The sequence below is a fragment of the Mastigoproctus giganteus genome, chromosome 3 (assembly GCF_048544385.1).
Source record: "Mastigoproctus giganteus isolate SK-2022 chromosome 3, ASM4854438v1, whole genome shotgun sequence".
Taxonomy (NCBI): domain Eukaryota; kingdom Metazoa; phylum Arthropoda; class Arachnida; order Uropygi; family Thelyphonidae; genus Mastigoproctus; species Mastigoproctus giganteus.
The window spans coordinates 75853035-75871964 of NC_143577.1; the positions used below are offsets into that span (position 1 = coordinate 75853035).

The window sequence follows — 18930 nt, forward strand, 5'->3', positions numbered from 1 at the left end:
GTACCTGCTAACAAAATTCCTATATATCACTGACAAGACTCCATGACCTGCTCTAGCAGCCCACCTGCACTGCAAACTTCATATCTGACTGCCCAATTATTTTTACATATTATTTTCAAAACAAAACTTTTACTAGTTCTGCTAAAAAACAAAAAAACATGAACTAATGGTCACTTCAATTATTCAGTTCGGAAAACTGTTGAGGGCATGAAAATTCAAGTATTCCCATGCATACACATTAATATGTTATGTCGGAGAAATAATAATAATAATAATAATAATAATCAAAAGAAGAAACAATTTTACATCAATAATAATATTAAACCTCCCTGAATGGGGGGGGGGGGTTCACCCTGTCATGGGTATTGCTACCAAGTACAAAATAATATAATAATTATTTTGTACAAAATAATATAATAATTATTTTGTACTTGGTAGTTAAATAATATAATAATAATAATAAAGGCAAAAAAACTCATTTTGTGCAATGATTAAACAAAAATCAAAGTATGTAATTTCGGTAGCAGACATGTCAGCCAACAAGTAAACAACATATTGCTTACATCACTCTGCAACTAATATTTGGTACCTGACAGGTCATTAAAACATAATTCCAACTAAACAATTTTTCACTTCCAAAACTGCTCAAATGAAAGTTTGTCTACATTTAAGGTACTGAAATGTTTCAGACATTAACAATGAGCTAAAAATTAATGTAAAGTAGTCATTTTGGTAAAGGACCTGTTACGTGAGACCGCTGACTTAACAGATGTGTCCAAATAGGCCCAAATTAAAATATGAGAAACACCAATTTAGCCTATTTGTCTACAAACATATAAATAATAAGACTGGTGATTTGCAACAGGCCATGAGGCCAAAACTGTGAACAAAATTTAAAGATCTGTATGAGAATATAAATAGAAAATTACAGAACAGTTGATGGGAAAAAAGGCTGTAGCAGGACAGACAGGATGTTAAAAAGTAGGCTGAAAAATTCAATAAAAGTACAAATACGCAGGCATGCTGAAAAGAAGTGCCTCCTTTTGTTTTCCTAAAATATGATAGGGATAAAACAAAATAAATACTAACACCAATATTTAAAATTTTCTGTTTACATTCCAGGAAGGCCACACACAGTCACTTTGCCAGACTGTGTGCAAGGTGTTATATAGCTAGTGGTGGATCAGTGATGCTTTGGGGATATTTTAACTCAGTAGTGCCCAACCTATGGCCCGCATGGAAAGTGAACTAAAACAGCATTTTAGAGAGCCGTGCCACTGCATGTACAGGCATGCAACTAGACTGTATCAAAAGTGCACCCATAGTCCAGTGCAGTCTGTATGTATGCTAAATGCAGTTATGTACATATCAATCTTTTCATATTGTGAAATTCTACTAACACAAAATCAAGGAAATTCATGTACTGAAAGCCACACTGGAAATGAAAAAAAAACTGGTGTAAAACTGATAACACTACAATGTACATTGTAGTGTTTATTGTAATTGTTTTTAGGGAATAATATTGGTACAGCACATTTTTTGGGTATAGTTGATTTTCTAATGAAATTTCAAGAAAATATATTTATTGTTAGTTCTGTTATAAACTTTGAAAACTGAGGTGCAAATGGAAGAAAAAATCATCCACGGTGAATAACAGATTGTTTATTGTAATGTGTACTGTTACAAAAATTACAATATTTTGTAACAATATAAACAGTGCTGCAACTAACGGTTCACAAAATATTGTTATTATTTGTATTGTTACAAAATATTTCAATATATCCTTGGAGTGCATTTGATGTTATCACAAAGGGAGAATTTCTTTTTTAGTACAAGCTGAAAAAATTCACCATCCAGGGCCATATGATGTTCGAAGTCTGTATTTCCTGTTCTACGCTGCAATAAAAAGATATACCCTATTGAAAAATAGATTTACTCTCTCTCTCTCTCTCTCTCTCTCTCTCTCTTAGTTTTACTATAACTTGAGAAGGGGTTGTTTCCCCACAATGAATATACTGTCCAGATAGTAAGCCATTACTGCTCCACTCTGACTTCTAAACTGCATTGTCTTGAGATTATTCTCATTGGGAATAACACATATGTTAGAAGCAGAAAACAGTTTATATTTCCCCGTCATAACAACTTATCTTTGGTAACATAAAGGTGTTTTATCCTGAGAAGTCCACAAGGGACTTCTCAGGATAAAACACCTATTGTTACTGTCTTCACACCAGTTGACATTATTTCCAGATGCAATACTGACAAATACTTTCAATCCATTTTCTCCACTGCCCACATTACAGGATTACTTTCCATGCAATAAAGAATTACCACTGGTTAATTTTACGAATGTTCATGCAAAGTTGCTTCAGCACCAGTTTTTGAAGTTTATAACACAGCTATCAATAGATATCTGCATTATAAATTTTGCAGTCATGTTTGACTGTATCAAGCGTGTACCTGTAGTCCAGTGCAGTCATACGAGTATGTACACTAAATGCAGTTATGTAGGTATCAATCTATTCATGTTGTGAAAATCTACTAAAAGAATAGTGTTCGAAGTTGCAAAACGAATTAAAAAAACAACAAAACACACTGAAAATGTATCAGTCAAGAAATTTATCTGCTGTAAGTGCCAGTTATCAAGTTGCAAATTTGATCGTTTTTGAAAGTACACTGTTCAGTGATGGTGAATTTGTTAAGTGTTGTTTGTTAAAAGTTGCAGAAAAATGTGTATGGAGAAACAATGACATTTTGTCTCAAATTGTTTGTCCCAATAAACAATTATGCGAAGAGCAGAAGATACTGGAAAGAATTTGTTCAAACAACTTTTGGAAAACATAAAACAAATAAAATATTTTAGTGTGGCACTGGATGACAGTATTGATGTAAATGACATAGCCCAACTCCTTATCTTCATACGTGGAATTAATGATAATTTTGTGCAAGTTGTGGACAGAGTATCATGGAACAACTACAGGTGAAAATCATTTTGAAAATTTTTGCCATTTCTGCTGAAAAGTTAGGATTAAATATTAAAAACCTGGTAGGAGTCACAACTGACAGTGCAAAAAGTATGACTGGTAAAAACATTCGGCTTATGGGTAGAATAACCAAAAAAAAAATTATAGATATCAGAGCTGAACCTCCAATTGGAATTCACTGCACTGTGCATCAAGAAGTTCTCTGTGGGAAAGTATTGGATCTCCAACACGTTATGAATGTGGTTATTTCAACAATAAATTTTAAAAGCTCACATGGCCTTAATCACCATATCTTTCTACAGTTTCTTTCAGAAATTGAAGCTGAATATGAAGATGTACTTTTACATAGTTCAGTGAGATGGTTAGTCGTGGCAAAGTGTTATATCGTTTCTTTAAACTGCACAATGAAATTGATATTTTTATCACAGACAAAGGAAAACTAATAAAACAACTATCAAATATGGAGTGACTATTTCATCTTGCAATTCTTCGACATTTCAAGTAATTTAAATGCTCTTAATTTAAAACAACAAGGGAAAGGAAAATTGGTCTCTGATTTGTACGGTGAAATCAAATAATTTCAGAATAAGTTATTATTATTTAAATCTCAAATTGAACGAGACAATTTAGTTCACTTTGAATAACCAGCAGCCCGGAAAACAAGGAGCTGGGGATTTCAGAGACGGCCGGGAGTCACTGCGGAATAAGTAAATAGATGGGCCATGTTAGAGTAGCTAAGAATAAGAACAGGTGCATGTATACTTGCATGTACACCATTGCTAGGAGTTTAGTAAATAAATTTGACAAATTTGAGGTGCAGGTCAAAATATCAAAGGCAGATATCGTTGGGATATCAGAGATGTGGTATCACACAGATATAAGGAATGCAGAATTGGAATTTAGGGAGTACAATGTGTACAGAAAGGATAGATGGGATAGGAAGGGAGGAGGAGTTATGCTATCAGTTAAGAAACACACAAAATATAAGGAAGTGCATCCAGTTGACATGGGTAGACAACTGGATGCACTTCCTTTTTTTTTAATACTGACAAATGATGGGACAGTTTGCTGTGACATAAGCACTGGGAAAGCAAAAATGACAGTAAGAGCGTGCTATAGGGCTAATAACTCTGATGAGTATAACAACTGTGCAGAGAAATAGAATGGGTCAGTAAATCAGATTGTCTTATAATGGGAGATTTTAACTTCCCAGATACTGATTGGAACTTGTGGGTTGGTCACTTTCACTTTGTGGATTTACTGGATAATTGTTTTCTACAGCAGCATGTTCAAGAGGCAACCAGAGGGAGTAATACTCTTGATCTGATTATCAGTAGTGATTCTTCATGCATTAAGAATCTGATGTGGGATTTACTCAAAGAGGTAACTACCATCAAGAGTAAAGGGAAGGGTTTTTGTTTTCATAAAGGTGACTACAGTGGTCTGAGAGAGTTTTTAAATTCTATACAGTAGGATCAACTGATGATGTTACCAACACCAAATTCTAAATGGGAAGCGTTCAAAGAATTAATCTTGGAAGTGACTAGGCTTTTCATACCAGCTAAGAAATATTGTTCGAGATTTAGGCCTATATGGATGTCAGATGAACTAATGGGACACGTAGCAGAGAAGAAAAATGCATGGGATACATATAAATTATCAGGTAACACAGAAGCCCATGGTAGATATAAGCTGGTCTGTAATCAAGTCACAAAGGAGGTTAGGCAAGTGAAGGCAGATTCCAGAAATCTTTGGCAAAGGATGCAAAGAAATACAGCAACGACTTCTTTACTTATGTAAACTCTAAAAGGAAGGAGATGAATCAGATGGTCCACTTGATATCGATGGTTCAACTGTTGATGATCAACTGTTGTTGATGATGGTTCAACTGTTGACAAACTGAATGAGTATTTTGCACCCACATTCACACATGAGTAATTCTGTAATGAAGCGGAGGCCAGAAGCTTATCAAACTCTAACAGAGTTAAATGATTTTGTAATAATGGGAGCAAAGTGGAGAAGAAATTGTTGAAGTTAAATATAAGAAAGGAACCTGGGATGGATGGGATCTATTCAGTTATATTAAAGGAGGCAGCAAAGGAAGTAAGGAATCCATAACCATAATAGAGAGCTTCCTTGGACTCAAGGAAGGTCCCCATGAACCTTCCATGAGTAATTACAGGATGATTGAGTGGGAGAAGACAGAGTGGTAATTAGTGGACACTGCTCTTTGTGGATTAATGTTATCAGTGGAGTCCCCCAGGGTTCGGTGTTGGGCCCCATTGTTATTTTGTATATTTATCAATGATATTGATGAAGCTATAACAGGCTTAATGTTGAAGATTGCAGATGATACAAAGGTCAGCAGGGTTGTTAATGACAGTAATAACAATATGCTACTGAAACAGGATCTAGAAAAGTTGGTTAGATGGACTGAGGAGTGGCAACTGAAGTTTAATACTGACAAATGCAAAGTACTACACTCAGGATAGTGGAGAATGAAAAAGACCTGGTGGTAATTGTGCAGTCAGATATGAAGTTTTCTGAGCAGTGCAGATGGAATACCATAGTAGGACATGGGGTCTTGTCAATGATATATAGGAATTTTTCTAGCAAGGATAAGGAGGTGATTATCCCTTTGTATAAGACAATGTTCAGACCACACCTTGAGTACTGCATACAGGCCTGGACACCTCATTTTAGGAAGGATGCAGAGCTGCTGGAACAAGTACAGAGAAGGGCAACAAGATTAGTGAAGGGAACAAAAGGGTGCTCTTATGAAGAAAGGCTTAAGTTCTGCAAATTACAGTGTGCAGAGACTAGACACCTGTGAGGTGATCTGATTGAGGTGTATAAGGCCTTGAATTGTTTGAACAAGCTCAATGCTGATTTTATTGTTCCCCTATCCCAGATTAATTGCCTGAGGGGACATAAATTCAAATTTAGGAAAGACAGTTGTAGAATAAATGTGCAGAAATTTTCCTTTGGCCAGCAGGTGGTTAATTGCTGGAACAAACTTCCATCTGTTGTAGAATAATGTTGTCCTAAAGCCAGCTTGCCCTTTCGGTTGATTCTCATCAAGTATTCTTTCTAATCTGTTAGTAATGACCCTTGTGAACAACTTGTAGATATGGGATAACAAGCTAATTGGTCTATAATTTCCAATTTATGATTTATCTCCTTATGCAGCAAAACTATGATTGCATTATTCCACTGCTTAGGCATCACACCTTTTCTAATGCACTTTGTGAAGAGCCTTGCCAGTTTTTGTGTTATGTCTCTTCCTCCCAATTTTAACAACTCTACAGTAACTTCATCTTCCCCAGGGGCTTTCCGATTCTTCATTTTCTTCAATGCATGTTCTACTTCATCAGGAAGAATAGTGGGTATGTCGTATGTGTTGCTACTTTGCAATCCATCTTCCCCACTGCTGGTATCATTCCCTCGCTCCTTGTATAATTCTCTATAGTAGTCTTCTGCTATTTGAATTATGCCTTCTCTGCTGTTTATAAGTACACCATCACTATTCCTCAGTTTCAGTATCATTTGTCTTTCTGTATTACTGCTCATGGCTGCTGATTTAAATCCTTTGTTTTCCCTTAATGCTTGTTCTACTTTTCTTGTGTTAAATCTTATGTCCTCTCTGAGTCTCTTTCTAATGGCTTTGCATAACTCAGTATACTCAATTTTCTCCCTGTCAGTGTTTTTCTTGCTCTTCATTTGTCGTCTTTGGTTCATCATGACAAGTGTTTCTTGACTAATTTTTTCTTCTTTGGATTTCTGTTTCCCTATAGGTTTCTTGGGCTTTATCACTTTCAGAAAGTTGTAATATTCCTCGTCGATATCTTGGTCCTGAGAAGTCTGCAGAAGCTCAAACTTGTTCTTAAGTTCCAGTACATACTGCTTTTTCTCCTCCTCTGTTATTTCAAAGACCTTTGTATTATTTACTCGAGTCAGTTTTTTCCTTTCCTTTCCTACATCTATATCAAGTGTACATCTTACCATTCTGTGATCACTTCCAACATTTACCTTATTCAGGACGGTAACATCATTCACAATATATCTTCTGTTAGTGAGGATGAAGTCGATTTCATTAGTTGTTAATCCATTTGGACTCTTCCATATCCACTTTCTGTTCACCCTTTTCTTGAAAAAAGTGTTCATTACTGACATTCCTTGAGATTCTGCAAATTCCACAAGTCTTTCACCTCTTTTATTTCTTTCACCAATTCCAAAATTTCCTATAGTTTCTCTTTCTGCGCTGTTTTGCCTTTTTCCAACCTTAGCATTGAAGTCCCCCATAATAATAGTGTAGTGGGTTTTCTGCTCATCTAGAAGACTCTCAATTTCAGTGTACATTTCTTCAACCTCTTCATCATCATGGCTCGATGTTGGTGCATAAATCATTATAATCTTTAGCTTGTACCTCTTCGAAATCTTGAGTATTAGTCTTGACACCCTTGGTGATGTACTTTTGAATTCCAAAATGTTGTTTTTAAAATCTTTATAGACCAGAAACCCAACTCCACCTTCACTCCTTTCACTGTTTCCATTGGTGAAGAGCAGATTTCCACTTGATAAACTTATAAGTGATTCATTTCTTCTACTTGTTTCAGCCAAACCGATGATATTCCAATTCACATTTTCTAATTCCTTTTCCAGCTCTAATATCCTGTCTTATATGTGGTTTTTGTAATTTTGGCATATCATGGATATAGGAGCAACGTTTTATTAGTCATTCCCGAGTTACGTAAAACTCAACTTCCTGGAACGTATGTTGGGGACTTACTCTATTTTTGGATTAACCAGGAAATCGATTATCTGGGATTTTTATTTTACCATCTATCCCAGAAAATCGAGAGTCTACTGTATATGGACTGTCAAAATAAACTACTTGAATTCTACAAGGCTCTCCCATCTGAAAATTTTCCGCTAATAAAAGAAAATACCATGAAAGTGGCTACTTTGTTCGGATCAACGTATGTTTGCGAGCAAGTTTTTTCACACATGAATCAAATAAATATTTAAAAAGAAACAGAATAACAGATAAGTATCTTCATTCTGTATTGAGAATTGGTGTCACAAATTTTAAACCAAATTTTGAACAGTTATCTAAAAATATCCAGCCTCAATCATCTCATTAAGCATTAAGTTTTGTTCAGTGAATGTTATTGTACTTTGTACTTAATAAAATTTTCGATTTTAGGTTTGTTTTTGTTTGTTATTTGGTTTTTAGGAGCATTAGCAACTAAGGCCATATTGCTCCGGGGATATGCGGTGGTCATTCCCTGACCTTTCCGCATCCTCCGTATTTGGTGGTCACGGGCTTGAACCCCGGGCTAATCAAGAAGCGTGTGCTACGCACTGCCGCTCTTGCCCACCTGGCTACGGAGGCGCCCTCGATTTTAGGTGTGTCGTTATACAGTAGAACCCAGATAAGAAATTCCTGCATAAGAAGTTTTCCTCTGTACTAGGTTTGGTTTCTTAAGTCCCAATTTCAACTCTATATATTGTAATGTATTATTTTCCCACGTAAGAAGTTTCCTGGGTAAAAAGTTTTCCCACATAAAAAGCTTGTGATAAAGAATACACAGTGTATGTAGAAATTATTTATTTCTATATTTATTTCTTCACACGTCAAGCACATGAAGCACAGGGATGAATTTGCCGTTAAGTTCTCAGAGTTCTGAATTACTTAGTGGATTGTTGCTATGTCTTTTTGTGATTGTGACCTTTTAAGGTATGTTGAAGGCTGAACTTATACTGTACTTTATTTCTGTAGAGTACCATTAGTATTTTTGGTAATTCTTTATAAAGAATAACCATATTTTTGTCTATCTACTATATTGGCTCTAATTATTCGTCCCTCATTTAATGTCAAAGAAAGGCTTTAACATTAAAAGAAAAACTTGATGTCATAAAAATAGTGGAATCAAATCCCTCTTGCACAAGAGTTGAGATGGCAGTTTCTACAGTAAATGGAATGTCACGAAAGAAGTGTTGAACTCAAATGTCCTTAATGTTTCGTGTAAAGTTAAAAGGAGATGAACTGGAAAATATGGAGAAGGTATTAGTGGTTTGGTTCAAGCAGATATCTGCAAAATGTTCCAGTTAATGGCAATTTGTTGAGAGAGAAGGGCATTGGAATTGCTGATAGGCTTGGAGTGGATTTCATTTCTCAATGGGTGGATTGATAGATTTATGAAGAAATATGGTTTAGTTTACAAAGTAATTTGCAGAGAATCTTCTAGTGTGAATACGTTACAAGTTTAGGAGGGAGAAAAAGGAAACTACATGTTTTGATCAAACAATATAGAAAAGGTGATATTTTTAATGTTGACGAATTGGGACTCTTTTATAACCTACTTCCTAATGCATAAGCATTCAAAGGTCAGAATTTCCATGGTGGTAACTGAGTAAGAAGAGAATTACAGTGCTAGTGGGGGGGGGGGGGGGAATGGCTCTAATATGGATGGCTCAGAGAAACTATCATTGCTTGTGATAGGAAAACCCAAGAGACCATGCTGTTTCAAGAATGTGACAACACTTCCATGTAAATACAGGAACAATAAAACAGCATGGATGACTTGTGCTCTTTTTGTTGAGTATTTAAGAGTTCTAGATTCAAAGATGGCAAGAGATAATAGAAAAAGTCTTTTATTTGTCGATAACTGCCCTGGTCATCCGAAAAACAAAGGGCACTCAAACAATGTCCATGTGGAGTTCTTCCCTGGGGGATTCTATGCCAGTTGTGCAACCAATGGATCAGGTAGTGATCAAAGTTTTAAAGATGCATTTTCGTAAGTACCTCTTACATAAACTGCTTACCCTTGTAAAACTGAATGGAAAAATTGAAAAGTTCAAAATTTGTTTGTAGATGCAAGGCATTATTTAGAAGCATAATGGGATACACTGAGCCCTACTGTCATAATTAATACCTTTAAAAAAGGCTGGGTTCTATAATGATATAGAATAAATTGTTGATAGTGTTAAAAGTGATGAACAGGAAGGGATTCCTTTTGACGAATGAGATTTTCTACAGAGTAGTTTGGGATTTACAGTTGATTATGTTGATGTAGACCAGTGGTCGCCAAAGTGGTTGATATCGACCCCCAGGGGTCAATATAACATTTTTAGGGGTCGATTCAGGCTCAGGGGTCAATAGAAAAATATAAGGCATCATTGTATGGGTAATATCTAATTCGGTTAACTTGGATTACCTCCATCCTGAATGACAATGCAATTAAGAGTGAATCGTGGGAACAGTAACATGAATAGGACCTGTAAGATGGAGCAAGGTCATGAAAATAGTTACAGAGGCCAAAATGACACATTACCAATAAACGGATGTCAGTGGTTCCCACCCAGGCGGCGCAGCGGGAGCAAGATTGCAACACGTGTGCAGTTGCTTATTTACTTATACTTACACGTATTCAATCCCAGTCTCATTTTTGTGCATCGACATACAAGTGGGCATTAATGTTCTAAAATTCATCAACATACATATTATAATTCAATCGTTATTTATTCACGAACTAAACTTCTCTATGTTGAAGAGTTGAGCAGGGCTGGTAGTTTTGTACATCCTATAGAAATACGTGAGTAGGTATATTATTTAGACTTATTACTTTTGCTTAGTGACTTCAATTTTAATTATTTTGTTACAACCCCAGTAATCAATGGCAGCTCCAGATTCTAAAAAGAAATGCAGACAATATTCGTTAGAATATTTGAAATTTGGGTTTATTGCTTCATTAACAAACAAAATGAGGCCTTAGTCTTCTTTGTCAAAAAACTTTTAGTAACGATGCAATGAAACCAGCAAAAATGAAAGATCATCTTCAAAGACTCCATCCCGATGAAGAAAGATAAAGATCTTGATTTTTTTTAAAGAACTGAAAGAGAAATACACACATCAACCAACTATAAAATCATTTATGAAAGCACCTGCCGCTGACAAGAAACAAGGATTAACAGCCTCCTACAATATTTCTTTTAATATAGCAAAAAAAAGGAAAACCATATACAACTGCAGAGGACATTGTTATACCTGCAATCAAAGAAGTAATTGAAACCATAATGAAAAAAGATTCTGGCCCTGTTTTAAAATGCTTACCATTGAGTGTGAATACCGTGAAAAGGCGTATTGGTGAAATGGCTGAAGATGTAGAAAAAAAAACTGTAGTATCAGAACTCAAAAATATTAAGTTCTCCATCCAACTTGATGAATTTACATTCGATAGTTCTTCCATTCTTATGGCTTATGTAAGATATTATATAGTATGAGTCAGAGCTGTAATACTCAATATTCTACGTTGATAATAATATTAGTAAATTAATAAGAGGAGTTTACCTCAATATAGTACGTAGAACACTTCCGTATGATACCCTCCAGAATTTCTGGAGGGTATCATATGGAAGTGTTCTACGTACTATATTCAGGTAAACTCCTCTTATTAATTTACTTGTAAGATATTATAGTAAAACCAAACATCAATTATTGACAAATTTTTATTTGCAAAATATCTTGAAAGTGATGGTTGACAATTTTTCAGCGATTGGAGGAATATTTAAATAAGTATGATACTCCATTTACTGATATAACAGCAGTAGCCACAGATGGCGCACTTGCAATGGCGGGCCTTTATCGAGGTTTCGCTGCCTTTCTGAAAGAAAAAGTTCAAAATGTACATACTATTCACTGTGTGTTGCACTGAAACCATTTGGTGGCAAAAACTCTCAGTGACTAACTGCATGATACTCTAAGAGTGTGTATTAAATCTATTAATCAAATTAGACCTCATCCTCTTAAATCGCAATTGTATGCCAAACTTTGTGAAAAAAATTATGAAGTATCAAACCAATTACTCTTGCATACTGAAGTAAGATGGTTGTCTAGAGGTGTAAGTCTACAAACATTTGTTGAGTTGTTTGACTCAACCCTAGAGTTTCTTACAGATGTTAATCTGTTTTTGAGTGATAAACTGAAGAGAAATAAAAATCATATTTTCTACTTGGCAGACTTATTTTCAAAATTTAATGACGTACAGACCCATCTAAAAGGTAAAGATGTCATGATTATTCAAGCTCGGACAATTCTTTTAGGCTTCCAAGCTAAATTAGCTTTATTTAAATCATCATTGTTACGAAAAGATTTTCAGTACTTTTCAAATCTACGGCAATTGGAAGTAAAAGATGAAGACTTAGAAATATACACAAAATATTTTCAAAATTTGAGCGATTATTTTAAATTGCACTTTGCAGATTTTGAAAACATGCACATTCCAGATTGGATTATCATGCCATTTTCTGCAGATACTGAAAATATCAAATGTAACTTACAAGATGAACTTACTGAACTGTCAGTTGATCTTGAAGCTAAGACGCTTTTTAAAAATAGGACTTTAAGTTACTTTTGGACAAATATAAATGTTGTAGAAAAATATCCAAAACTTTCTGATGTGGTACTCCCCTTTTTGCTTGCATTTCCAAGCTCGTACATGGTTGAAGCTAGATTCAGCCATGTTAATTCCATTTTAACAAAACAAAGAAATAAGCTAGATATAGAATTCTGTGGCGATTTAAGGCTGAAACTTACTAATTTTGAACCCAACATTGCTAATCTTGTCAAGAGTCACGAAGCACACCCTTCACACTGACAACGTTAGTAAATTGTATACTAAGTTAACAAAAGTCTTATTTTCATATATATAAGGAAGATTGTATTATTATTTTGTTATCTAAATTAAATTTTATATTTTATATATTATTTATCCCTCCTATCAAATATGTAATGTTAAGAAAGACGTCAAAAACAAAAACGTATCCCTTTGACGTTAAGCCAATATAATAATATATACTATACAGTATTATACATACAATAAACACTAACTATAAAATAAACAATCTAAAAATTCACATAAGCGTCTTTTTTGCTTGTCCTATTATAATTAAGTAATAGTAAAATAGAGGGGGTCGATAAAAAGTCGAGAAACTCTTGAAGGGGTCGATGGTCAAAGAAGTTTGCTGATCCCCGATGTAGACAATGATGTTATTGCATGTGAGTTGCAAAGTATTGAAGATATTTGCAAAACATGACTGATAGCGAGCCTGAACAAGAAGATGAGTGTGCTGTACCAGCAATTCCGAGATGCAATGAGTGGCTTCTCTTCACTGCTGCAATTTATTCATAGTGTGCTCGATATTCCTGAATCAGTGTTGAAATGTGTTAGGGAAATTGATTTATTCTGTATGAAGCTCTCCCCAAAATATATGAAGAAGTCTTCTCTGGATAGCTACTTGAAAAAAATTAAAAAAAAAAAAAAAAAAAAAAAAAAAAAAATTTTTTTTTAGTTATTTTTTTTTTTTGTACTACTTGTAATTATTGTAACTGATTTTTATCATTCTCATTACCTTTCTTCTCATTGCATTCTTGATATAATTTTGAAATCTTATTAAATCATGACTAATAAATATTGTTTTGTATTAAATGACAATTTTTATTCTTGACAGTTTTCCTACAATTCACATGTACGTGTATCTTTTCATTTTTATTTGCAAATTAATATTTTATACCCTTGGGTCATTTTCCCTTCTAAGCAGTTTTCCCTTGTAAGAAGTTCCACACCTCCCGTCCATTGGAAAACTTCTTATCCTCCGGGTTCTAATGTATTTATTTATGCACCATAATATTGATAAGCAATGATCCTTTTCAGTTTGTAAATTTTCTAAAGCGAGCATTTAAAAGCAAAAGTAAGGTATTTTTTAAAAAAACAAAAGTAAAGCATTTTTTTTAAATTTTTGTAAGTCATATTTTTATAATTTTAATAAAATATAAAAATAAATCTTTGACATAGATTTGTTGCATATAAAAGTGTTGTGAATTTGCATTTTTTTATAAATAGCATGAAAATAAAAAACAGAAACTCCCTTTTACATGAAACAAGGCATGGAAAAAGTAACACTCCAATTTTTCTTCAGAATCACTCAGGGTGGCCCGTGAACCAAATTGAAGTTTGAATATGGCCCCTGTACAGAAAAAGGTTGGATGCCACTGTTTTAACTATTATGTGAAGTTGGTTCCTATTTGAAATACCAATTAGGATGAATCAACCTGGGTATATAAATATTCCGGATGATCAGGTAACACCTTTTGCTGAATATCACAGGGATACTCATGAGTTTGATATGACTATATTCCAGGATGGGAACTGTCAAGTTTAATAGGCCTCTACTGTTTTGAACTAGCACAAGAAACATGAGGGAATGGTAGGACTTTAAACTGTCCAGCCAAATCACCAGATTTAAATCCTATAGAGAACATATGGGATTACCTTGAACAAAAAGTGAAAGCATAACAGCTGTTGCTGTTAAGTTTTTAGGAGCATTAGCAACTAAGGCCATATTGCTCCAGGATATGCAGTGGTCATTCCTTGACCTTTCCGCATCCTCCGTATTTGGTGGTGACGGGTTCGAACCCCGGTCTAATCAAGAAGCATGTGCTACGCACTGCTGCTCCTTCCCACCTGGCTACGGAGTTGCCTAAGAGCATAACAGCACCCAAGAAATCTGAATCAAATATAAGTTCAACTGTTTTCAGAATGGCCTAATATTGATATAAACTATTTAAGGGGTTAGTTGAATCCCTATCAATGAGAATTCATGAAGTGATTTATGCTAAAGGAGGGTTTACACATTATTAATTGAAAAATTACACAGTTCACAAATTTCTTTTGTCTAGGGTCTGTATGTTGCCCTAACAATTCTTGAAATCTATCTTTAGGTTTCGCCAGAACTTCAATGTACAGTAAACCCCCGCTATTCGCGGGGGTTACGTTCCTGAGAAATGCCGCGAATACCGAAAACGCGAATACTGAGTTATGGCTCCCATAGTAATAAAGGGGTTCCGTTCCAAAGTATGAAATATATAAGAAAAACTAGTCTAAAATTTTGTCTATGTATGTATTATATGTGCCTTCATAATATGACTATGTACATAGACAGTACATTGTGAAATGCAAGCATATGGCATCGAAATGAAAATAAGAAACAATTTAATATTAAATGTAATATTTATAGAAATTTCAAACAAATCTTTCAAACAAGCGCCTTTGCTAGCTAAAAAACTTATCCCACCAGTGCTATCACCAGTTTCGCTAAAGTGTTGATAAAGGAGTTTTGCCTTTTCACGAATGATGTTGTTGTTATTTGGTTTTTAGGAGCATTAGCAACTAAGGCCATATTGCTCCGGTGCGGTGGTCATTCCCTGACCTTTCTGCATCCTCCGTATTTGGTGGTGACATCACGAATGATGAGTGAACTTAACGGAATTTTATTATGAGTTCCGTCTTCTATCCACAGATTTAAAGCCTTTTCCATTTTTTCCTAATTTAACATCACGAGTTACAGAGCAAACTTTTGAAGCAATTGGCGTGTTTTCATGGACACTACGGCGGATTTTTTCTTCCGATTTCTTGATTGATCGTACCATTGACTCATTGATTTTATAATGTTTTGCCACTGAGGAGACACTTTCACCATTAGAAATTTTATCTAATAACTCAATTTTATTCGCTAATGTCATCACCTTCTTTGATCTTTTCACATTTCCCTTGTTATTCGTAGCCATATTTTTGTACGGGTTAGAAAGAATTTGTCCACAATAAAGTCACTTTCTTCTATTAACACACCAGAAAAAGTCTGTTTTACACTGCAAAATGGTAGATTTATCACTTTTAAGCATATCAATTTATAAATTGATAAGTTTATTCAATTTATAAGCATATAAATTAAAAGCAAATGACGAAACCTTCCATGACAAGCGCATAACACATACTGAACAAGGATTAGCGAGAAACATCCACGCTCGCGATTTTGTCACCCCTCTCCCCACCACCCACTGAGCGCTTTTTTACCGGGAAAGATAATTTTAGCCACGCCATGTTTTTTTATGTCGGAAAATGTTCACGGCGCTTTAAAATTCACTTTTTTTTTTAGGTTTCATTTTATATTAAATCAGCGACCGCGAATACAGATACCGCAAATAGCGGGGGTTTACTGTATTACTCAAAGTTAATGATAGTACCAGTTGACACGAATTCTAATGGACTACACCACTAATGTTTCCAAGAAAACTGGAAGCACAATTCAGTCAGCATATTCTTGGGTTTTACAGTTTCTGGTGCTAATGAACTTTATGATGGTAATCCACAGACTATCTTTTCATCTATGTGGCACACTGAACTCTCTCTAATCACAATGCTGCATAAAAAATTTTCTCTTCACATTCATATTACATCAAAGTATTACCAAAAATTTTCCATCTGCTTCTTCACTATATTCGTTAGTATTCAGGGTCCATTATACACGTGCCCTTCTATAACCAAGAATAACCAGAATAGTCTGCACTCGCTCATGTCAATAGGTCTTTGCTGTAATTTATATATATATATATATATATATATATTGGCGGTCTCATTTGACCATTGTTGACATTTAGTTGTATAGAATATAGACCCAATGGATCTATATTCTGTACTACAAATTAATTTTTTTTTTATGGTACCATTTTAAAACACTAGAATATAAAACTATTACCTTTTCATATTAAAAACTTACATTCTATAAAGGTTGCCTATCCTCCAACCTCCAATTAATTAGAGTGTAAAATCTATGAGCAGCTTACTTGATAAGATGGGGATCCTTCAGCAACAATAACTTGAAATTTTCGTTTTTTAGCTGCGGCCTGCAAAAATCACATCATTAATTCTAGTTCTCTGTCTAGAATTAAGATATTGCATAAATGCAATATCCTCACACACACACACACACTGTAATTTTCAGATCATTAAACTATAAAAATAAAGAATTTTTTATTACCTAATTTACAGAGCATAACTGGAAAACTCATGGAACTGTCCTATTCATATGTGCATTATTTTGCATGGTAGGAGAATGTGCTTATAATACTATGACTAAGAGTTGAAATTAGCTATAAGACTATGGGAATGTAATGAGAGAGAGAGAGAGAGAGAGAGAGAGAGAGAGAGAGAGAGAGAGAGAGAGAGAGAGATAGCTGTGAAAAGTACTACCAAAAACAACTACATGAGTTATATTAGAATTAAAAAAAAAAACACGACAAGCCAAACTCTTACATGGTTGTACACCAAACCTCGGTTTCCAGATAATAAATATAAAGTGCTGATTACATCAACTAATCTCAATATAATATACTCTGAAAAAAAAAGTAAAGGTAAAATGTACGGGAAATAAAGAAAATACAGAAGGGGAGGAGGTATTGTGCTTTTAATTGTAAAGCACATCAATTCAAGAAGCATAAATCCCATAGATAAGAATGGCCAAAAATAACAGAGTCGGTCAAATGTAATATAAGTGATGAGAAAGAGAAAATTGAGATTGTGGATGTTAGCATTAGTAGAGGCATATGATGCAAGAAAGCAAGCTTGTGCAGCATCAGCCAAAAAAAAAAAAACGCTCCCATTTCACCCCTCCGTTCGTTCCAAGTACCTGTCCAGCTCAACCTTAAATTTATTTAGGCTATCAACTTCCACAACAAAGGATGGAAGTCTGTTCCACCAACCAACCACCTGCTGGCTAAAGGCAAACTTCCACACATCTATCCTACATCTGTCTTTCCTCAATTTGAATTTATGCCCTCTCAAATGATTATTCTGAGCAAGAGGGAGAATTCCATCAGCATTGAGCATGCTCAAGCCATTCAAGACTTTATACACCTCAATCAGATCACCTCGCAGGTGCCTAGTCTCCAGATACTGTAATTTGCAAAATTTAAGCCTTTCTTCATAAGAGCAACCCTTTGTTCCATTCACTAATCTTGTTGCCCTTCTCTGTACGCGTTCCAACAGTTCTACATCCTTCTTAAAATGAGGCCTCCAGACCTGTATACGGGGTGTGGCCTGACCATTGCCTTATATAAGGGGATAATCATCATCTTATCTCTGCTAGAAAAATTCCTGTATATCATTGACAAGATACTATGAGCTACTCTTGCAGACCGTCTGCACTGCTCAGAAAACTTCATATCTGCCTGCACAATTACCCCCAGGTCCTTTTCGTTCTGTACCACTGTCAGTGTAGTACCACAGAGTTGATACATCACTCTGGGGTTCTGCTTCCCATATGTAGTATTTTACATTTGTCAATGTTAAACTTCATTTGCCACCTCTCAGCCCATCTGTTCAACTTTGTGTTACAGATCAAAAAATTTCTTATCTTACCTTACGATTAAATTAAATAATTAAGATTAATTGAATAAAAAAAAATTATAAAAAACCAATCTTGGAAAACAGAAACATCCACCCAGGCATTTTTATGATTTTTATACAAAACAGGAAAATTAGAAAGATTTTTAAATGCTCATCGTTTTTTCGACTTACCGATAATGAGCACGGACAATCTGTGCGTCCCAGTAGCATTTGTACACATAGCAATTGTAACTCGCTCTTTTATCTTAAAACCTGGCACAGGCATTTCTCTATTAGTGGCTAGTGTTTTTCTCAGTAATGCTTTCCATAATAAGCTTGTCTCATCAACATTATAAAAGCTTTCTTTCTCGTAATTTGCTATAAGTGAAGCAAACTTACAAGGACACTGCTGCCGATTCATCTGCAGAAAGTTTCTCGCTTGACTATTTAGTTCACATATACCGTGTCGCAGTTTAAAGTTTTTCAGCCAGCCTGTGCTTACCTTAAAATCTTAAAACTGAGGAAAACTGTTTCTTGGATTTCTTAATTTTCGTTTAAAATCCAATGCTTTTTCATACAACATTGAGACAGATACTGGTTCACCTAAACTTCACTTCTGAAGAAACCACAAATAAACTGCACTCTCTAAAGCAGCATTTTCAGGTTTCAACATTATCTTTTTTCTGCCAGATTCTTCTTCACTATCCATAATCGACACAAAT

The 18930-nt window shown here is 34.9% G+C and overlaps 1 protein-coding gene across 1 annotated transcript in view; it reads right to left on the reverse strand.

The window, feature by feature from the left end:
* eIF2Bbeta (eukaryotic translation initiation factor 2B subunit beta) overlaps positions 1–18930 on the reverse strand; it is a 199645-nt gene that overhangs the window by 80389 nt on the left and 100326 nt on the right. The window contains exon 8 of the mRNA XM_090370568.1: positions 16669–16728. Within this exon, the coding sequence (XP_090226694.1) occupies positions 16669–16728 (60 nt within the window). The remainder of the gene's footprint in view (positions 1–16668; positions 16729–18930) is intronic.